The following is a 22,455-nucleotide window of genomic DNA, read 5'->3' as shown; positions in this document are numbered from 1 at the left end:
CACCCCATCCCAAACCCAGCTCTCATCCCACGAAAAGAAGAAAAAAAGCCCTCTTCCGGATCCACAGTCCTCATAGCGATAGGTCCACCACCAATCCAGCCGTCCAGCACCCACTAACCACCAGCAGCACCCATCCAGTACGTACCCACCCAGCACAGTACCAGTACCCATCCAGCTACATACACCAGATGCGCCGCCAGTCCAGACCGCAATCCCCCAGCACCAATGCAACAACCCCCAACCCAACCCCGGGTCGCGTCCCCGACCGTACTACCCCAAAACACCCACAACGCAAATCCTCCAGACTCTCGGCGGGCAGCCATTCGCTCGCCAGGGGCGTGCAAGGCGGGCAGATCTGCACGTGGGATGAGGCCATGATGGAGTGAGTGAGTGCTGGGTTGGTAGAGTAGAGGATAGGTGTCAATGACATGCCACGCCGAAAAAACACCACCACCAAACCACCACCACCAATTACCACTACTAGCTGGATGAGTGGGTGGGCGGGCGACGCAGCGCCGGCGGGAATAATTGTTTCCGCCCTGGGTGCCAGAGGGTGGTGATTCACCGGCTTTTATTGTAACCTGCCCAGACCCAATGGGTGGGTTGTGTTTGCAGTTTGGATAGCTAGCTAGCTAGCTAGCAGGTAAGCAAAACAAAAGTTAATATAACGAAACAACACAACACAACACGGCGGTTGCGGTTGCGGTTGCGGTTATAATACGTGCGCAAGCACGTACAGAGCGGGGATTCAGCAGGAGCTGGTAGGTGAGTGAATTGAGGTATGTAGGAGAGATATGTAGAAGTGCAGGTTAGTGATATGACACTCAAGCCCCAAGACAAACATCTGCAACATGTTCAAACAGCACCTACCTACATAAAGCTACAAGACAAGACAACTGACGACAGCAGTAACGCAATTGCAGATTACAATTACAATTACTCACAACACTCCACTCCACCCATGGCCACTCAACCAGCAAACCTCAATAACAATGTTTACGTGGTAAATAGAGCTCGAAGTAGATCATCTATCTACAGTACATAAAGCAGGCCAAGCACCCATACAACCGATATAAACCTCGAGCTCCATTCCATGACGTTGATCCAAGGCGGCGCGCGAGGGTGGTACCTGTGTAACGGAAGCAGTAACACCACACTAGAGTATACTTTATGCACTGAGGTGGGCCATATATGTACGCCAAAAAGCTACTGGAAATGATAGGGCCGCCAGAAAAACCGATCACCAGCCCAAGCTTGGACATGTCACTGGCTGCCTATTTGTATGTAACTAACATGATCACCGCCGCCGTCACCGTCACCCTCAAAGCTTAACCCTCCATGATCCTCACAAGCACTGCCTAGTGCTAAGGTAAATCACCATGTAACTAGCTAGCAAGGCAAGCACGCACAGAGCCCACAGCACGATCAAAAAAGCTTAATAAAAATAAATAATAATTGATTGACATAACATCCATAACCTTCATCAAAACGTTAAGCGTTAAAAGCGTGATCAGATCATTAATCCCACACCCAGCTAAGTAGCTCCCGTGACTAAAAAAAAAAAAAAAACGATAACAAGTAAACAAAACAAAGATACCAAATGAGTGACTCGAAAAAACAACAATCCCCAATCTTTTTTTGCTCTCCGGTTTTTCTCTCCGATTTTTTTTTGTTTTCGAAAGGATTCCCCAGGCCCCCTCTCAGCTCTCCCTCTCTTTCGGTACCGGGGAGGGAGGGGGGCCGTTCCAATACAATAGTAGTAGTAAGTAAGTAGTAAGTAAGAAAGTACAAGTAACCCGCACCGCGAACCCCATCTAGAGAAAGAAACGAAGCCAAGATGCGTTCCAGTGCAGTCTCATTAACTCCTTCCTTGCATGCTTTCCGCTGCGGCCATATATTGGAATATAAGAAAGTAAAATAATGTGTTGATATCAAAAAAACAGACCAAATCGTAAAACTCTCCCCCCTTCTCCCTCTCCTCTCAATCCGAGGAAGAAGAAGCAAAAGTTCGTCCTGCACAAAATATCTTACAGGGAACAAAAAGGGGGAGGATGGGGGGGGAGAGGGAAAAAAAGTACACGAAAGGTATATCGGAAAGAAAACCCAGCCAGAAACCGCGCCCAACCCAGTACCCAGGTCCCCCGGGCTAAAGAAACCGCGTTCTTTTCGCCAAAAACCGTAAGAAAGGAGTAAGTAAGAGAAGAAAGAAAAAAATAAAAAGGCCGAAAAAAGGTGTAAAACATAATAAACAAACACAAGAAGTGCCGCCAAGTCCTGTTTCCTTTTTTGCTTCCCCCTAGTAATAATAGTTGTAAAAAGTGAAGGGAAGACAAGAGAATCTTGCCGAAAAGAGGATTAATCGCCACCCAAGGTGTCAAAATGAGTCAAGTATGAGTCCGATGATTTTTATCGAACAAAGGAAAGAAAAAGAAAATATAAAACAAATACCGGCCGCCCAAAAACATAGGAGATATAAGAACAGTCATATCGTCAAAAACCGGACATAAAAAAAAAGCGAGCAAACCCCGATGCTCCTCCTGTTCCCCTCATATAAATCATCCAACAGTCATAAAATCCTAAACTCTCTGGCGCTCATAACTCCTGTGCGAATAATCCGCACTGGTTGTCCGGCGATCATAGTGATCAGTTCCTCCACTCAGCTGAGCATGCAACTGCTGCTGCCTCTGCTGGACGTACTTGTATCCTATCGAGTACTCAAAGTTGTCGTTCTTGTTTCCCACAGAGATAGTCCTCGGAGAGTGGCCACCATTAAGCGACAACTTGACCGGCACGCCCGCCGGGTACCTCATAGTGAACGGCTCATCTGAATCCAGAACAACCAGCTCCTCCCTTCCACTATCATGGCTGTACCCACTGCTTCCCGAGTCGCTGCTACGGTTACTGTGGCTATTCTGCATCAAAGTCCCCGCGTCCCTGCGAGTGACAGCACCATGCTGATGATGCTCATAGTACCCGCTGCTACGGTGATGGCTGTGGCCATGGCGTGATGAACGTGAAGGCGGCTCATCATCAATAGCACAAGTCTCCATCGAGCGAGAAAGCGACGACGGAAGTCTCGACGAGTGCGAGCCCGACCCCTGTGAGTTGCTGCTGTCCCTTCTCCTGATCGGCTGCGGTGTTGCCATTCTACGGCTCGATGTCGGGGCGGCCTGAGGATCTGGCTGGGCCGGAGGAACGGAAATGCTTCTGCTGGGAACATCCTGGAACTGTGACTGGCTGTACCATGATGTGGGCCTCTCGGAACTGTGGACACGGTTACTTGAGCGGCGCTCGCGGTGCTGCGCTACCTGTGGGTGAGTGTATTCTGGCTGAGTGTAGTACTCGCTGGAGTCGAGCACAGCTGCACTTGCCGAGGCACGCATACTACCTCTGCGGCCCGTAAACGCGGGCGGAGGTGGCAGGGAGCTGTACTCGGGCTGGTGGTAGCTGTCGGAATGGTGGTAGCTGTCGGAATGGTAGCTGTCCGAGTGGTGGCTATCCGAGTGGTAGCTGGGCTCCTGGTAGTAATTTGGTGCCGGTGGAACTGGGCTCTGGCTGTACGGGTCAGGAGTGTAAGAATGTCCATATGTAGTGGATGCTGACGGAGGAGCATAAGGCGAGTAGTCGTATGAGTGGGATGAAGAATGCACAGATGTATCTATCGGAGGAGGAGGATACATCGAGGACGAGTACGTTGGTGGGCATGTTGAGGATGGAGCCGGCGCCGCTGGAGTTGGTGATGAGGCGTGTCCAACATATCCAGAGCTGCTGTAGGTGGATTGCGACCACGATCCACTTGGGCTGTGCGAAGATGTTGTTGCTGAAGCACCTGCAAAAGTCGACAATGGTCTCGGGGGAGGAGGCATCGTTGACTGTGTCGATGACCTTTCCCTTCTTGAAGACGATCCCTCACGAGGATCAGTGGCATACGGAGCGTGGGTTGGGGCACTCTCGCTGTAACCATCGTACTTTGACGGGTATGGGTAAGAAGCATACGAAGAAGAAGAGGGTGATGAAGAGTACGTAGCATGGTACGGGTGCTCTGGGACACTACCGGGCCAGGCACCACTGTTTCTACTTGGGGAGCTAGTCACAGGCTTTGAAGGCTTTCCACAATCCGCACAATCGCAATCATCCGCACCACCGGTCGACGTTGACGGCGAGCTCTCCCTGTATTCCCTCCTCACCGTGTTGTAGCTGCTTGGGATATTCCGGGGGACGGTTCCCGCCGATGCCTGGGCACGAGTGAAGGACTTGCTCGACGGTCTAGTGAATGGCGGGAGTGCCGGGTTTGATGGGGAGCGGCTGGATCGAGCTTGGTTCCTTGATGGGGTACTTGGGGTAGCTGATTTAGGTGGAGGAGTCTCTCCTGGGGTGCTGGCCTCAGCGTGTGATGAGTATCCAGAATCCGACACATTTGTACTCTCTGGCTCATAGCTGGTTGAATCAGCAGATATCGAGTTTGACAGACCCGAAGCACGCTTTGTTGTTTGCCGTCTTGTCAGAGGGATGGCCTCAGACAGCTCCGAGTTGTAGTCCTCGACATAGGGTTCCTCATATACAGCCATTGGTAAAGATCTGAGCTACTGTAGCTAGTTCGATGGTCGATGAGAAGGTTGCTGTTGCTGTTGTGGGGGGGGAAGGATAGAACTTTAATATTACACTAACTACGCGAGGTGGATGGGATAGGCTATTTTGATAAACTGATAACGGAGACTCGGTATCGGTATCGTCAACGATATCGATTAGAGATGCGAGGGGTGGGGGACGATGGATGGATATAATATGGTACACGGACGGTTGCTGCTGCTGCTGTAGTCGAGGTAGAAACAATCAATCCAAGCAATCAAACAAGCAGCCAGACCGATAAGGGAACGTATCGGTGATGTCTATAGGCGATGATTGAAGAGGGTGTGCTGTGTTTGGATATGGGTGGGTGGGTGGGTTGCAAGATCCAGTGAGAGCAAGCAGTTGGAGGGGGGGGTGGAGGGGGATTGGACTAGTTATAAACGACGATGGGTCGCAGGAGGAAGATGGGATGTGGCTTCCTTAAGGACAGTAACCTTGGGCTTCTGGAACTGGAAGGGGATTCCAACTGCAAGAAGAGGCGAAGGGGATAGGTAAGGTAATAATAATGGGGAGTAGTTTAGTGGGAGGGGAGGTAGAGAGGGTCTACAAAAGTAGTCGCTTAAAGACCCACCCAAAGAATTGACAGGGGTTATGGGGTGGGATTGGTAGTAGTAGTTCTAGGGTAGTAGTTGCAGTGGAAGGGCGGATACGGAGAGAGTAGGAAGATGTGTGAGTGATGCATTCACTTGGAGGGAAAGCAGGAGAGGGGACGGAGGAGTGGTAGACAGTATGAGGAGGAGGGGATAGGTTGTGAAAGAAAGTACGCATCACCTGCGGGAAAGTGACGACGATTGAAAAAAATTGTAGAACCAGACAAAGCAGGGCAGTTTTTTTTTTTCCTTCTCTTCCTTACTCTACATGCCCTTCATACATACGTGCGGGGACCGTGCGGGCACAGATGGGTAATAAATCAATTAAAAGAGTCCAGTGATAACAATTTGCTGAGCAAAAAAAGAGAGGTGGAGTGCTTGCTTCAAACTGCCTACTTGATGGCCTGCTTGATTTCACCAGTGGATGCGTTGTTTCGTTCACGCCCTTGTGTCTCTAGTCACTCGACAACCCAACCAGGGAACCGCTCCACGCCCAGCGTCCAATGGGATGTGGGGTAGTGCAGTTGAAAGGGTCTGGTTCCCTCCCTTCCTCTTTTCGTGAGGGGTGTGGGGGAGTGAGAATTAAAGACAGCTTGATCAAAGAGAGAAAAAAAAGTCTTGGATCGTCCACGAATCGGACTGTGGTAATTGAGGCTTGAACTGTGTGTGCTACATATCTCCATGCGAACCCAGAAAACGGGGCTGCTTGCCTACCTGCCTACCTTCCTGCTACTCTAGCTGTGTGGGTTGACACCATCCACAGCAGACAGCAGAACTGCGCGCGGTTGTGTGGTTCAAGGCCGGTGAGACCAGAACAGGGAAAGTGCAAGGGAAAGTGCAACCTCAACCACCTCTCCTCCTGCTGCTGGCCGGAGTACTTTCGAGACTTGTCCAAAACCGGGCCCTTGACGAGGTTTGAGAATGAGGGAACACGAAGAATATCAGCACACATAGTTGCAAGTGTTGCTGGGGTGGTTGTGGTTAAAAACGGTCTTGATGACGACGTTGAACTGGGGGGAGGGAAATGATAATTCACATTTAGTGACTGAGGTTTCTCGCTCAATCAATTTTACATATGGAAAGTAAAAATAAGAAAATAAAAAAATTAAGCGGCTCATAATAATTTCGATTTTTGGCAGAAGGAAAGAAAAAGGGTAAAAATAAAAAATTAAAACCCGTCGTGCAGCGCGTAAAATGGCCCATATGGCAAGTAAATTCTTCAGAAACGAGATCTCTCAACAAAAGGCAAGAGGACGCCCGGATGTGTGTGGGGGGGGGTGGGTTACCTACCTGCTCACGGCATCAGAAAGGAAATTTTCAGATGCAGTGGGAGATTATTCCTTCTCAGAACCGCATAGCTAATAAGGGAGGCAGGTTGCAAGCAGGCAGGCAGAAGTAGGTACTTACATCGTACATACTGGCGTCAGGTACTCTACGGTACATACAGTACTCTACAGGCGGTACCTGCCCTCATTGACATCCGCTGTCGACGTGGCAAGCGTCCGTTGGAATGGACCAGTCGGATACCCTTTATGATCATCGGCTTGTCCCTCCCCAGCTTTCTTCATCCCCCCGTTTCCGTGACAACCACCCACTACCACCGCTTCGTAAGCCCGCCTTTGTCTCCCCCCTCCCCTCCCCTCCCCTCTCCTCCTACTTTACTCCTTCCCGACTCAACTCCTCAACTCTCAACTCGTCGGAGGGAGGGCGAGCTAGACCCCATCAAACATTATCCATGTCATATGAGCAGTCAGCAGAGACGTCAAACTAGGACTAGGTTTATCTGACCTCCAGCAATCAACTGCCTGCGCACTCTCACTCTCTTCTGGACACACCCTACACACCCCAATTGATCCCCGCTACGACAGTGAGAACTCAATATTCTTTTGCCTCCCACGCGCCACATCCATCATAACTCTCGACTTCAGACTGTTGCATGTAGATTGCAAATTTTTCTAATGCATTGACGCACAGTGCAGGGGAGGCACCCTTAAGGTTACATGCCAGTACATACTGTAGTGGTGGTGTGAAGATGCTGCAACACAGTAGAGTAAGTAGTTGAGGCGGATACATAGGAAGCTACCAATCCATAGGGTATTGCAGAGCGACCAAAGGAAAAAAAATAAAAGAAAATAATTGGCAAAAATCAATTTAATCCACCGAACCTCCCCCTCCTCCTCCGCTCCTCCACTCCCCATCCCCGCCCACCACCCACCACCTGCCCTAAACACCCGCACGAGTAGCAAAAACCCCCCATAAGGTGACAAATGCGAGAAATAACAAACAAAAAATCCACTCTACCTACATTGCATACCTAAACGAAACGAATCACAGGGTAAGCCATGGGCCATCTCTCTCTCACTTCTCTCATGATGGCCGAGTTCCGAACACGACGAGCCCTTCAGGGTGTTTCCTCGTTTGTTCGTCGAGATATCATTGGTCGCCCTAGCCACCACCTGGTAAGTCGGATGAACACGGTGCAGCAGCGAGCGAGCGCGGCCGTTCCGTCGAAACTTGTTTGTGTGTTCTTTTTTGTTTATTCGAGCTGGAACCAATAGTCATGAGACCCTCGGTGAGTAAGTGATAATCTGACGAGTATCATATCATCCACCATTTATCCCCTCTCAGCGCAAAAAACTAACTACACCTACTGGACGAACGTCGAGAACGACGTTTAACGTCTTCTTTTTTTGGTGGGCTTCGCTAATACCCGACACGCGAATGGGGTGAAATATGGACTGTAGTCTATGATGTAGTATGCCGCCGCTATGTGCATAATTATAACTCTACCCACATAAAAAGCCAATGCTCTAGTTACTCTACATGAACTTACCGGTACCTACATAGAGTACCTAGAGTAGGGTACAAATAAAACCTCCATATTATTATCCTCAAATCGGCCATATCAAACCCACCAGTACCACACTCCCACCACACTGTGGCTGAAGAACTCAAAGCCTCAAAATTAAATTAAACCCCCCATCCATCCATCCTACATACCACATAGAGATTACAGAAACTCTATCTCTCCACCGGGATACGGAACTCTATTTTACTCTCTGCCTAGCTCACTTACCACTCTCCGCCCCTCGCCTCACGAATATTTCAAACACAACCCGCGATATTATCTCTCTGAGCAGGTGGCCGTTTGCACCCAACACCACTAATTGGGGGCCGGGCCAATTAAAAAATTCAAACCAGCAGAACGAAGATCTCTCCGAAATGAAATGAAAAATAGTTCCAGCTAGCTACATACTCTAGCCACATGAGACTCATATGGATCGCCGAGTCGCAGATCATCGAGATATATACATACCCATGCACCACCCAATCTCGCTCTACTTATCTAGAGTGCTCGACCCATCACAGTTAGTGCATTGCCGTATCCTACCAAACATCTGTAGGTAGTATAATATCCTTGGCAGCAGTACTCTACCCTGTAAAACTTATCCTCCGAAGCAAGGGTGCGACCTCTATTCCCCACGCGTGCGGTTTCTATTATGAGAATGTTTGGTGGCCCGGAGGTTACAGATCGATATGGAAGTGTGTGTGTGTGTGTGTTTCCATTTCTATTTGTATTCTATTAGAGTGCTGTGGCTTGTACATGCACTTGTACCGGTACATCCCACAGATATATTTGTTTCGCAAAATAGGTTTAGGTTTGTTCGTGGAACCCAACCAATTAAGCACACTCACCGGAAACAGAAGTTACAAAACAGGGCAGGCACGAAACAATCTCTCGAGCACCCGGCCGGATTCGGATATGTGTATCTATTTACTATTTACTGTATCATATCCAGACACTTTATTTGTTTATTTGTTTATGACAGCCAACCAATCTCCGCCAGTGAAAATGAAAATGTGAGCTCCTATGCAAGTTATGTACCAAGCTTCAATTTGACATCTCATCTCTCCATCATGTCCTGCAAGATCGGCCGTTCAGATGGAAAGGAAGGGCCTTGCTGCTTCTGCTGCTGCTGCGGTTTGGTTTCTTATGTTTATCTTGATCAAGTGTCTATAACTACTACCGTTAAGCTTGTGACAATCATTGACGTCGTCGTCGTTGTTCAAATAAAGGCAGGGTCAATGATCGGTCTCCCGATTCTTGCAACATACGGTTTGAATACCGGTGCGTATGTTCTATCTTGACGACATCTATTTCTCGGAGGTCCGGTGGACGTGGTGGTGGGGTGAGTATCAAGTATCCTATCTACATGGTAGGTATACCAGTCCGCCTCACGATACTTGTTATACTTTTTCGTAACCTCTGTAGACTCCGCTCTCACGAGCCATTATAACGCCCATCACTATGCCTCCAAGTTACAAGCACATACCCTGCCTACCTGCCTGCGCTTGTTCAATAAACAATCACGCAACCCTCTCTCGGCAAATCCTCTCCCCATGCCTTACTACCATATCGATAAGGTAATAATTAATGTTTCGTTCGGCCCCCGAAACACATTTTAACTCCGACACGCGCCATTCGATACGAGTCCACAATCTTACTCTTTCCCACTTCCTCGGCATCTGCCCTTTCCATCATTAGTGCAGGAAGGAATGCAAAGTAACCTTCTTCTTCTTCCATCATCTCATCTCGGCCGAATCAAAGAAGAAAAGCCCACCACACATATCAACCCGTAATGGCCCCGATCCGCAACATCTCCATCCCGCCTTTTACTCTGTCTCACTCTCCCTCCCACCCACTCCAGCATCCCCGCGGACGCTCCCCCACCACAAACAAGCAAACGAAAAAAAAAACTTTCCGATCAGATCGGAACAGAGGCGCGGCCGTCCCACGCATCGCAACCCTCATCCGACCCCGGCGGCGCACACACACGCACGGGAATCCGGGCGGGACGCGCGCGCGCGCATGATATCCCATCCACTATCGGTCAGGTGACTGCATGGTTTGTTTGCTTGTGAGGTGGGAGGGTTATGTAAGGCTGATCCGATTTACGATTAGATAAAAGGCGTTAGTAGGGCCGAAGCGGAAGCGATAACGCTAGCCACTACTGAACCTGGTTGGCTGGTTTGGTTGGTTTGGCTTGTAAGAAGTTAGAGTACTGTCGTTCACGGGGTGACAGCCAAGCTAACTTTTACCTGCAATTCGCCAATACCCAGTATCCGCCAATACCCCGTGAACGACAGTAACCTACTCTAAGCTAACCTAACCAACCTCCAACCTCTATCGATCCAGTTTCAACAACCACCTGCTGCACGCACTGTGATGAGATGGAAACATGGGGTCAGGGGTTGTATGGGGTATGGGATGGGGGAGACAGAAGGATAAGGCGGAAACTGAGCCCCCAAGACAGGAAACTGTTGTATCTCAAGTAGGCAGAAAAAGGACCCTCCCTCCCTGCGTCCCTCCCTATCATAGTACATAGCTTCAATTAATTAATATTCACGATCATACCGCCCCCAAAACCCCCCAAAGCGGTCTTCTCGCCGCCTCGGTTGTTGAGTTTCCTTACATAAGGCGCGTAGCTGAGCAGAGTCCTAGCAGTACAGCCAAGTTATCTGTCCAGACCTCACCTCATACTCACCACGTCAGTGACACGATCTACATCCCTCTTCGTCTCTCCCCAGAACAAGAACAAGAATCTGGAGAAAACAGAACATGCCCTCCCCACGTTTCTGTTTCTGCCCTTCTCCGGACCCGTACGTTTGCCAGTCTTCCATGCATCCGGCTCGAGAGCCACTCTCCCTACCTACAGCCGTCATGATCAATCCATGCAAGCTAGCTAGACCCTTTCTTTCTTTCGTCATGCTTACTTGCACCCAGCTACTGTACCTCTCCTGCTGTCTCCCAATTGATTGATACGCGCAGACGGCGGATCCCGCTATTGCCAATTCTGCTTGTCGTCTAATCCTCTAATCCTCTAACTCTTCTGTAGATACCAATCTGTCCTGACTGACTGAGGCCAGGTCCACAATTGCAATCAATTAACGCGGGCTTATGTAGGTTGTAGGTGTCCATTGTACCTTATTAAGCCATCCACATATCCCCAGCCTCCTCCCATCAAAACCTCCCCTGAAAAGGCAACGCAAAAAGTAAAAAAAAGCCTACATCCTCTTCTCTTCTCTGCTTGCTTGCTTGCTTGCTTGCCCAGTGCCTACCTACCCGGCTTAGAGTAGGTGATGAGTTGGCATCTCTCCTCTATCCATCCAACATGGAAAACCCTGAGAGCCGCATCCATACCCCCCGGGGCCAGCCAGCCGCCTTTCCAGAAGCGTTGCTCTAGCTACATGTATCTAGCTTGATAGCTACTCACTGGAGCCCTTGCAGGCCTGCCTGCTCGCTCGCTCGCTCGCCACCCCGGACGCGGAGATGGCGGAAAACCGGTCTTTGGATGTTTGTTGGTGTGGGTATGCTATGCTATGCACCGGGATGAATTGAGGCGAGCGAGAGGGAGAGAGAGAGAGATGATCTGATCTCACAGCCAGGAAACCAAACATTGATCTCCGGGCCGCTAGCTAGCTTCCCTCCCCTACTCCATCTATCCATCTATCCATTCACCCATCAGTAAGAAGATGGAGGACACCCCCTCCCCTCCCCGCGCGCAAACGCCTCCGCCGCCCGGCCGAGAATTCCCGGTTGGGAGGTGGTTAGGCCCGGTTGTCAGATAGGCATGTGCAATTAAACGACCTTCGACGTGGTCCGAATGAGCTTCCAGCTAGCTAGGTCGTCAGTGAGTTAGTGACCGGTTTTCTTTCTGGCTGGCCATGGGTGGGTTTGTTGCATCACAGGGCTGTGTTTTGGGCGGTGGGTGGTGGGTGAGTGGGTGAGTGGGTTATCGATAGGCTGTCATCGTCATCTAGTTTTCGGACCTGGTATTGGGTGTTTTGTATGTAGGGTAGAGTAAGGCTACATGATCAAATTGAGTGGAGGAGGAAGAAGAGGCATAGAGTAGAGTACAGTAGGTAGGCTCTAGAGTACAGTACTCTAGAGGACCAGTGTTACCGGGTATCAGGCATTCCTCGTCTCCCCAATCTGGAGCGTCAATGTCTGGCTTCAGCTTTGCGTGACCGTGATGGGCGTCGTGATGCCCGGTTCTGTAGCTAGAGCCACTGGACATATATCCAATTCCTACCAGAGTCGGCTACTACAACAACAATCCATCTACAACTACATCTACATCCACTCTGCCTGCGAATACATCCAAACGCACCTGCTGCACTCCACTCCGTCATCCAAGTTGCAACACCATCACTGTCACGGGTTACAGAACAGACACCCAGTACCGGCAACTCCAACACGAGTCGACAGCTGTCACATCACCAATTAACCCCATATCTTCACTTCCTGTTAGAATGTTCCGGATGGCGCCTGTGTCGTGTCCAGAGACGCAATTATGTCGTGCGTCTAGAGTACGCTACGCTGTATCACGAGCGCGCGTGATTGATATGATAGCTAGGTAGAGTAGTATGTGGGCGAGAGGCATAAAGCAGATCACCAAGTATAGTAGAGCATAGAAGAGCAGAATATAGGGCAGAGCAGACAGAGTAGAGCAGGCAGATGGACTCGTAAGCGGCGAGCTAGCTGGCGGTCGTTGTTTCGCTATGGCTCCATGTAGCGTAACGTCCTTCTTCCAATTTCCTTTCCAAAAGTGAAAGTGAGGTTTCATCATGTCAGCCCCACTAGAGTACCTACATGCAGAACCACTATCGTAGGGTTCAACTTTATCTCCACCACAAATATGCCACCATGCCTTACCTTATCTCTGTGCTGTCCTGTCCGGTCACTGACGTACAGTGCAAACACTCACATTGGCTCTACTGCTGTCCTAGCTACAGTAGCAGCTACTCTGCCTGTCCCTACATAGAGTAGAGCACGGTACTAACTGCTTACAATACTTACCTCCAGGCACGAGCTCGTACTCTGTTAAACCTACTCCAGCGCTCACTCCCTCACTCACCAGCACGTACGCTACCAATCACGCCCTCGCAGCAAAACCCAGTGCACAGGCAGCCTGGCTAAATTCCCGTCACAACCAGCGCAGATATGTATGTCGATGGCGCTCCAGATCTCATCTTACTATGCGCGATCGCCATCACTGTACATACCGTCAATCAAATCAATGATATGAGTGACTCCATGTGAGTGACTCCATGTGACGTGGTAGAGTCTGATATGATACGCGAGCATAACGAGAGTAGAGGTGAGGTGAGGTGATGAGAGTGATGCCAGACAGTCCGGATGTTTATTCTTCTTTTTTGCTTTTCTGGCTCCCCGCGAATTGTTTGTTTGGTTCCATGGTACGGCCCGGTTTTGCAGGAATCTGGTGGCGGGTGGGGTGGTGGGGTTGCGGTTGGGTGACGCATGAGGCTCTGTTAACTGTGTGTGTGGGTGTGTGGGTGTGGTGTGTGCGACTCTAGGCGGCCGAGGCCGCTGTCATGTCGCCGCCGGGCGGGCCGGGTGGCTTTGTACTAGGCTAGGTCGTAACTTGACTACATGTAGCACCCGCCTATGGCCGCCGGGGCCCGGGACGAGGGGGAGCGGGGAACATCCTGGCGGAATCGTGACAATATGTAGGTAGAAACATTTATTATGCAGACAGGCCAAAAAATTGTTGCCAGTAGAGTACATACAGCCAGCATAAACACTTTCTCTCCAGACTTTTTGTTTCCTCTGAATTCTAGCTAGACATGTCGGTAGGTAGCTGCAACAGCTTCCATTCCCCGCACAGATCGAAACAATCGCTATATATCAAGCTAGTTCGGGCCACCTGAAACATTACTGTGCTCAAGCTGTTGCTCACAAAACACGCCGATGCCCGGATAAAACAATATGTATGTACATGATGTATGTACCTGAGCATATTGAGAGACGTATCCAGCTAGCTAGAGTGAGGATCCACGAACAATAATGATCGCGAACAGAACAGAGCACCGGATAAATGCCCAACCCAGCCAGATCCCGATCTTGAGCATCTGTCCAATAGGCCTCTACTCCACTGACTAACTCTACCAGGCTATTCTCCATCTTCATCTCCATCCTCCCATCCTCCTCTTCATCTTTCACATCTTGGAAATGTTGTGAGTGATCCTGTCTGGCGGGTTTGGTTACTCATCACTACTGTGCATCACAAGCAATCACTCGGTGGCTTTTCAAAATTTACCCGCACCGTCACTGCAGCCCTATGCTAAAATAGCCACCACCCTCCACCCCCCCAGTACGCGGTTCAGGCGCAGGAACGTCGTCGCTCCACGATCTTCCAACGTTGCTAGATCGTACATTGCTAGCAGCGGACACTGGGAAACGTCCCGCTGCGTTGTTTATCGTGGTGAAAATCCCTCTTCTCCATTCTCCATATCGCCTCACCTCCTCACCTCCTCCTCCTCTCTGGCTCCTCACAATCTCTCCGCACTGTCAAATACCCGTCGTCCCGTTCTAACGTCGTCCAGCTAGTAGAGCAGGCTGGTGTATATCCAAAGGCTAATGCCAGGCACCCCGGGAAGGATAAACAAGAATAACGAATAAAACTAGATCAGATCTGAGATTTCCATGCACTCCCGGAACGAGAGTGCGTGGCTATCGATCTTAGCTACATACTCTACCTTCTTCCCCCTGTGTATTCTTCGCTTAACTGTGTGCCTGAAAAAGTTTTCCATCACTTAGGTGGCGCTCCTAATTGATAGCTCTAGCTCCATGCCGGCAGGTCGAGCAGCTACATACTTACCTTGGTGCTATAGAGTCTTTACGCATCTTCAACATGAAGATATCCAAAACTCTTCCTTGCCTCCTCCTGGCTCCTCATACCCTGGCATGACTGTCGGTTGCAAGTACCTGTTGTCGCGCTCGGGAAGAGAATCCTGGTTGTGGTGCCTGGAGGTACCGGGATGATGTCTGGGAGACGGTGACACTGTATTGGGTTTGAGTTTTATCCCGGATGAGACGAGTGCGGAGTGTCGGTGGTTAAGAAAATGGCAATATATCTGCTGCAACTGGCGTAGTGAAGAACCTTGGCCTAGAGCTCCCGGCTCTTGGCATAGTTAGTAAAAAGCTTCTTCGCAGTGCGTACGTACAGGAAGCGTGTCAAGACGAAATATGCCGGAGGTCCAGGTCTGGTAGCTGGCAGAGCCGGGCCGGGTCCAGTGTTAATGGTACATGTATAAGTTATAGATCCATGCCAATGCTGGTCTACCCGAGTTATGAAACTTGGTTCTATGTGAAATCAGTATGTGATATCCTTATGTTCAACCTGAAGCACCATACGGTCACCTAGCAACACAGAGAATCCGGCCCAATGTGATACACAGATAAGTAAACCCGCTCATGGAAGTTCCGAGACAACTTCTCTTAAAGTGACAGTGCTAGGATTGTGTTCCAGAATGTTCATGACAGCTGCCTCGGCAAAAGGTTAGCCGTCTCACCAAGGATAGGCCAAGGTTCGTTTTTCCAAAGTTCCCTCAACCTAGAAACAAGCTTTCATACAGGGGATGTATACTCTCGGTATAATACGGAATGTCGTTCTGGTCGACCTCAATATCAGGGATCTTTTCACATGACCAATAGCACGGAGGGCCGTGGTCAATATGGTGCAATTGCAAAGAGTGGACATGAGAGTGAGACACTGCACGGATGTCAGACTATGTATAAATCAGCCCGAAGGACCAGCATGTTCCTGTTATTGAAATAGATATACCGACACTATGAGCCCACGTGTTCCAAAGTCAGCACAGGAATTGGTGAAATGGACCAAACTAATAACCTTCTAGCGGAACGATATCGTGAGGTGACGAAAACTTGATTAAACGATAGGCACGGATATCTAGCTAGCATACATATAGCTCTATAGCACGAAAAAAACAGGACGAACTGTCTACATGACGTGTCCTGTCTCACTCGCTTGAGGGCTAGAGAACAGCGTACGCAGACAGAGTGATATATCATGATCCACCCAATCTAAACTTCCCGTTAACCGCGTAACAGCGGGACTCACTTGCTTCTAATAACTCGTTTATAGATATTTTAGTCTGTGGGAACTGTGGTATCTCTCTCTTCACGGTGTCGCATATATATTCTCGACACTCGCCATAGCGAATCAATGTCGAATGACGAATGATCAATGCACACATGTAATACAATACCCCTACAGTAATTACATGTATGCAGAGAAAAAGGTCCGTACACCTCCTCCTCCGAGTAACGGACACGTATTGTAACAATGTACTCCTGTTTCGTTATTACCGTGTGTCTGTGTAATCCTCGGGATTTTGTGAGGATCACAGGCTATCACTCGGGCATTCACTTACCGAGTTCGGACTGCATCCGCTTACTAAAACTGAAGCTTTGAATAGCGCTCCACGCTTTGACGTGCGTTGAAAAGATAGCAAAGAATCTTTGGTTTTTATTAGTCTTCTATCCCCCTGCCGTATTCTTCGTTGATAAGGTTTTAAACTAGGAGTTCCGCTTAGTGCCGGTAGACGAGCTAAGGCTTTCAATTAGGATTGGTGACGCATTTCAATGACGTGTAGAGTCCAAAACCATATCGCGATAATTCAAGGCAGAAAGCAGGGAAGTAGCAGTAAGTTATCCCCATGCAATTAGGCCGAAGTAAGTGCCAAAATAAGGGGTAGTTTAAGTAATTGAGTTTCATTCTAATTCATGTGGGGGTCAGTCTACCTGCCATTGCCACCTCCCAGACCACCCGCCTTCTCGTGCGGTCCCGGTCCCAAACTCATACGGTTCTTAATTTAATCTCCATTTAGCGCTCCCCAATAGACTCGTCTCGTCTCGTCTTGTGGCGGTTCAGTCTTGTCTTATTTTGGAGTCTAGGCTCACTCTTATCTGAGTGATAGCGTATGATCCAGCACAGAAATGAAACTGATCCCAGATTTGCTGCCGCCATCTTACCCTTAAAAGCATGCTATCAGGATTAGTATACGTGCATATATTTTGCGTTCAATTGGGAACTCAGGGTTGTGGGTGGATCCAAGTATCACGATATTCTCCAATATATATATATATTCTCTACGATTACCAAATCTTGACGGGTTTGAAACAGACTAAAGAGAACCCCGATAAGACTTGTCTCATGTAAGGTTTAGTCTCATGGTTGAGCCCGCTGTCTCGAGCCAAAAATCACGAGCCGGTTCGTCCCATGGGGAACACTATTAGAATCCCATACAAGTAGCTTAGATTCTCGGTGAAGTAGGGACTTTGACCAAGTCCAACCACTCATTTATGAATGATTCAATAGGTGACAAGATCGGATCAAACTAAGCCCCAGTTAATGTTAAGCTCGAACACGCCCATATCTGTTGTCTCAACTATCTCGAGTTCGAATTCAAGCTATAGGTATGGATGGCACCTCAATACAGTGCCGCTCGGTAAGAGGGAAATTCGAGTGAATAATAACCTCTCCAGTAGCATCGGTGACTAATAGATACTTGAGGAAAGCGCGGATGGCTGGAACTAGCACAACGGAGCCTCCAAGGCCTCGGTCATAGCCCATCACTCGATGGATCTTCTCTAGTGTAGTGGAACATTTCTGGATACATGTAGTATAGTCAGCTGCAGCAAGCGCTCTGCCTGGTGATGCATCTATAAGAGAAAAAGGTTGTTATGCACACAAATTAAAGCGGTCAGCTAGCTAGTAAGAATGCAAAATCTTTGGTTTGTTCCTGTACTATTTACCTGAAGACAATATTGCTCTCTGAAATGCGGTGAAAGGAATAGATTATATATAGCTGCTTCCCAGAAAAGTCGTTTTGATGATTTTGAACAGATCTTAGTCGCCCTTGAGTCAAAGAGAGGAAAGGTCTTGGGCCTCGGGAATAGCAGAGCTTCTGATGCCGATTCATAGGGTTGACAGTTTATAGCTCGGCTTGACGAGGAGTAAGCGAGTGCCGAACCTTCTAATGTAATCATGATGTTGATGGCGATACACCGGTTCCAACGGTTGGAGATGACCAGATGAAGATTGGGAACAGTACACGGTGTGATGAAGATGTCTGAATCGACGATGCTTGAAGGGTGTGGTCAAGTACGTCTCTGTTAAGCACAAACTGGGTACGAGCCCCCCTTCGTCGAGGATAGTAGTGAAAAAGTGCCAATATACAATCTGGCCTCGATATTTGTGCACCGTGGTCTTTTCCTCGCCCGTTCAGAATCTTTGAAATACATGTATCTCCCACCACTGCATCTCTTTACCATCCTATTCACCACACATATATCAAATCAGTATCCTTTGCCTTCTGTCAACTATCGATACTACTACAAAGCTGTACAGTCCAGAGCCACAATATATATACCAAATGTAGTAGCTACTATATCAGATGTCAGGATAAGACTCCGTCACTCCAAGGTCTGGATAAATCAAGGAGTCATGCGTATGAGTGAATGCTACTTCATCACGGCATCACAAAGTTCTGCTATACCTCTTGCGAATCTCCTTTGTTGGAGCCTGATTTCACAGGACTGGCTATCTAGCGTAAGCCCCTCGCTTTATCTCTTGACCTAGTAGATGGATAACAAAATATTTACTATAGAGAGTTGTTGAACGACGCCCGGGGGTCAGGGTGCAAGAGAGGACTAAAGGGGGGAAGAAAGAACGTAGTCGGACGGTGTAATGGGAGAGGTAATACTAGGTTCTTCAAAGTTATTTACCACCCGATATCTTTCCTAACATCTGCTCTATTATGCAGGTAGCCAATCTTTGAAGTTCTGATTCCTAGGGGCGTTGAATGCTGATCGAAAAGAGATGATAGTGAAAGTACAAATAGGCAAACTGAACAGAAGAGACAAAAGAAATCATAAGTCATCCCAAAGCTCCATGGATGTGCCTATCCAACACCTATTTGATATTATCTACAAGAATCAATTATCTTCATAGCTGATCACTCGGCCGCCAGAAGCTCCACCAACGACTTGACAACCTTTCCTGCATCGCCCTCAATGGCCACCGCCCTCTCTTCACCCTCTAGATCCCACTCAACTGCCTCACTTCCGCCCAATCCCACTCTCACCAGCTTGACCCGTCCCTCGCCGACTGTCGCCAGCCTCTCATCCTCCCACCTGATAACACCGGGCGTATTAAACCCAGCGCCCAACTCCAGCACCACCAACCCCTCCTTCAACGCGCGCCTCTTGAACTCCGTATACCGTCTATTCGACGCCTCGAATGGCACCTCCGTGAAGAAGCTCCCTCCACGCACACACAGGAACACCTCTCCCGCACAGTGCCTACACCTCGGAATGACCTCCTCCCACCCCTTGATATCCTGTCGTAGCGCACACGCCACAGTATCCAGATAGGGAATTGCCTTGTCAATAAACTCCTGCACCGGCCAGTACGCATCGGGTCGACACTTGCGCATGCACTGCAGGAGCTCATACGTTCCCTGCGGCGTCGCAATCCTCTCCGCGCTGAAGCCATTGCGGAAGAACAGTCCATCGGCGTTCGACGTGCGCACAAACAGGTTTGCGCTCTTCTCACCGCCTTCGCCATAGAGGGATGTAATGAGCCGGCGCAACTGCGTGTACACGCTGTTGTCGACGCCGCAGGGGGGAGTCCAGCCCCGCACGAAGATGGTGCTGGAGAAGTAGTAACCCCACTTGGCTGCGGGTGACTCCCACTCGTCGTAGCCAATGAAGTCGTACAGACAGGTGAAGCCCTGCTCCCACATGCCCGGGAAGTTCTTGCGGAAGAGGTCTTGCGAGGTGTAGTCGAGGCCGTCGGAGGCAGAAAGACCGGCGCCGGCGGTGATGAGGAGGTTGGGCGCGGACTTGAGCCATTGTGCGGCGAGCTCTAGGGAGGCGGACGTAGTTGCGGGGGTTATGAGGAGCTCCGGTGTGATTGTGGGCTTGGGGAGGAGGCTGTTGAGCTTGTCGATATACAGGCTCAGGTCAGTGGCCGTAAAGACGTTGAAAACGACACGGTCAATGCTGGTGGCCGGGTTTTCGTCGAGATACGCCAGCACTGTGTCGACGGCGACGTTCACCGCTTCCTCCGGAGGATATCCAAACACGCCCGTACTTATACAGCAGAATGCCACGGACTTGCTCTGCCCCTCCTCGACCTGGAGGTTCTCCACAGCTTCCAGACAGCTCAGATAGCTCCCTTCCAGGTCCCTCTTCTCCGCCTCCGACACCCTCGGCACCCCTATCGGCCTCTTCGGCACCTGCGGCCCCGCCGTATGCAGCACGTACTTCGCCGGCAGCAGGTACCCCCTTGTCACCTTCACCTTCCCATTCGGCTCCAGCTGTCCCTGCATCCCCATGATCTTCGCACAATCATCCCTCAGCCGCGGGCCCGCCGCATAATGGATGACATTATCGATACACAGATGCCCGGGCGTGAAGCAGCCCAGCATCCTCTCATTCGCCGCATTCACGATCGCTGTGACGCCGTCCAGCGCCGTGATATCGCCGCGCCAGAGCGCAATCTTCGGCCGCGCGGGCAGCACCACGGGCAGTGAGGCGACCGGCGTCAGCGCCTTCTTGCGGTTGATGTAGCGCAGAGTGCTCTCGATGTCTGCGAGCACGTCCTCGGGCAGCGGCGGGTGCGGCTCGCGCACGGTGAGCAGCTGGTGGAGGAGCTTTGTCTTCTGGCTCAGGTCGATCTGGGTGATGTCGTGGGCTGCGGCGCGCTGGCCGTTGCGCCGACGGTAGTCGCCCCAGAGGTGGGAGAGCGCCGAGTCGAGGGCTGCGGCGGCTGCGGTACCGGTGGGGGCGGGGGGTGGGGCGAAGGGTGTGGTGAGGGAGATGAGGGAGCTGTACTCTGAGAGTGGGAGGAGGCCCGGCATGGTGGGTGGTGGGGTGGGGTGATGATCGTTTTGCGGGTTTGTTTGTGTGGTGGGGCTACTTGCTGCGCTGCTGATCTTAGCTGTGTAGGGGTTGGTAAGGTGCTACTTTCTGCTTATCGTGTGCTCTGCTCTCTAGACCGTACTCTGCTGCTGGGAGTGGTGATATCACCTAACTAAAGTAGAAGCCCGTTCTTATAAGCCCCACTTAGTAGAGGTTTGTCCGGCCCTTATTGAAATCTATATTTCAAAGCGTAGGTTTGCGATTATGATATCGCTTATTAATTGGATTGGGCGACACCGTCAGCACAGCTACATACTTATCTAAGACCTCCCTCCTGGTAAACGAAGCAGGGCTTAGGGCTTGGAGCTTCAAGTATTAATTCTATGGAATAGCCCTATCAAGGATATTTGGTCTGGAAGCGTGTTTGAGATAAACATTATAAACTGGCAATCGTAGAGCTGGGGGAGATGATTATATATTACGGATTCGCTACATATGATTCATGTTTATCAAACAACAAAAGCAAAACACAGAATGTAGATACATGTACTGTTACTGTTACATACTGTACGGCACTGGGTCCTACATCCAACACTGATGAGCCGCGACACGCCTTCACGGAGAAGGCCCCTCGATCATAATATACACCCTTATTACCTAGCAACGGGTTTGTGTAGAAGCTCAAACGGTTGGGTTATGGGGTGGGGTGTTTGGAAAACCACCCCGAAAGGCAAATAGTACTCATTTTAGATATTTGAACTGGCAGTGGTAGCATCAACTACCACTGGTGCTGTGGCATATCCTTCAACCACGAAGAAGCTTGAGATAACAAGCAAGGCATCCTGACGGACATGTATTCAGGTCTAGTCTCTACATACACCACAACCTAGCTAGCTGCATGTAGCCAGCCAGCCAGCCACAAGCAGACTCCCTACCGTCCCAAACCCGAGTGAGTTCTGATGACCCGAATATTACCACCACACCACAAGCACGCGCCTATAGCGAGCTATCGACACCATCATAATCACCACAAGCACCCCACATGCATCACGCAAATTACCCCATGACGCAAATGCCGTATTTTATGTAGTAATTCGCCCCGTAATTCACCTACATACCCCCTCCCACCACCGCCTCCGGCCCCCTCGCCAGACCCCATATCATCCATATACAAAGCCATGAATAACCACATGATTTCAAACCCAGTGCACAGCTCTGATAGCTCACAACAGAAGAGAGGAAAAAGGAAACCCAAAAAGACAACCGCAAAACCCTAGTTATGCATAACAACGACAAACACTCATGAGTTCTTCCAGAATGAACACACATAGAGATAAACGAACCAAAAGGCTAAAAGAAAGATGTTTCACACCAAGCCCCCCCCCCCCCAAGAAAGAAAAAAAGAAGAGAGGGAAAAAAAAAGAAGTGTCCGAGAGTTTTATGCACAAGAAGGAGAAATGAATATCGACGGCATGGATAATC

General features: G+C 49.8%; 4 protein-coding genes across 4 annotated transcripts; 1 reads left to right on the top strand and 3 right to left on the bottom strand.

Annotated features, from left to right (window-relative positions):
- Positions 1-2,576: 2,576 nt before the first annotated feature.
- H6S33_007694 (uncharacterized protein) lies at positions 2,577-4,568 on the bottom strand (the record flags this gene model as incomplete). Its single annotated transcript, XM_044839035.1, has 1 exon — positions 2,577-4,568. One exon carries the CDS (start codon positions 4,566-4,568, stop codon positions 2,577-2,579), a length of 1,992 nt encoding a protein of 663 aa, XP_044688567.1.
- Positions 4,569-10,123: 5,555 nt separating this feature from the next.
- H6S33_007693 (uncharacterized protein) lies at positions 10,124-11,700 on the top strand (the record flags this gene model as incomplete). Its single annotated transcript, XM_044839034.1, has 8 exons — positions 10,124-10,126; positions 10,183-10,266; positions 10,341-10,356; positions 10,470-10,552; positions 10,731-10,880; positions 11,232-11,273; positions 11,509-11,588; positions 11,667-11,700. 8 exons carry the CDS (start codon positions 10,124-10,126, stop codon positions 11,698-11,700), a joined length of 492 nt encoding a protein of 163 aa, XP_044688566.1.
- A 3,137-nt stretch (positions 11,701-14,837) lies between these two features.
- H6S33_007692 (uncharacterized protein) lies at positions 14,838-17,680 on the bottom strand (the record flags this gene model as incomplete). The annotated part of the gene is made up of 12 exons (XM_044839033.1): positions 14,838-14,850; positions 14,903-14,928; positions 14,983-15,085; positions 15,249-15,387; positions 15,439-15,444; positions 15,658-15,796; positions 15,869-15,873; positions 16,378-16,398; positions 16,479-16,564; positions 16,849-16,913; positions 17,385-17,444; positions 17,537-17,680. The coding sequence occupies 12 exons, from the start codon at positions 17,678-17,680 to the stop codon at positions 14,838-14,840; spliced, it is 807 nt and encodes a 268-aa protein (XP_044688565.1).
- Positions 17,681-19,064: 1,384 nt separating this feature from the next.
- H6S33_007691 (uncharacterized protein) lies at positions 19,065-20,972 on the bottom strand (the record flags this gene model as incomplete). The annotated part of the gene is made up of 1 exon (XM_044839032.1): positions 19,065-20,972. One exon carries the CDS (start codon positions 20,970-20,972, stop codon positions 19,065-19,067), a length of 1,908 nt encoding a protein of 635 aa, XP_044688564.1.
- Between the last annotated feature and the right edge of the window lie 1,483 nt (positions 20,973-22,455).

Source organism: Morchella sextelata (assembly GCF_020137385.1).
Source record: "Morchella sextelata strain SCLS chromosome Unknown scls_24, whole genome shotgun sequence".
In the NCBI taxonomy this organism is placed as follows: domain Eukaryota; kingdom Fungi; phylum Ascomycota; class Pezizomycetes; order Pezizales; family Morchellaceae; genus Morchella; species Morchella sextelata.
The sequence above is the reverse complement of the archived record's forward strand: the minus strand, read 5'-3'. Positions and strand labels throughout refer to the sequence as shown.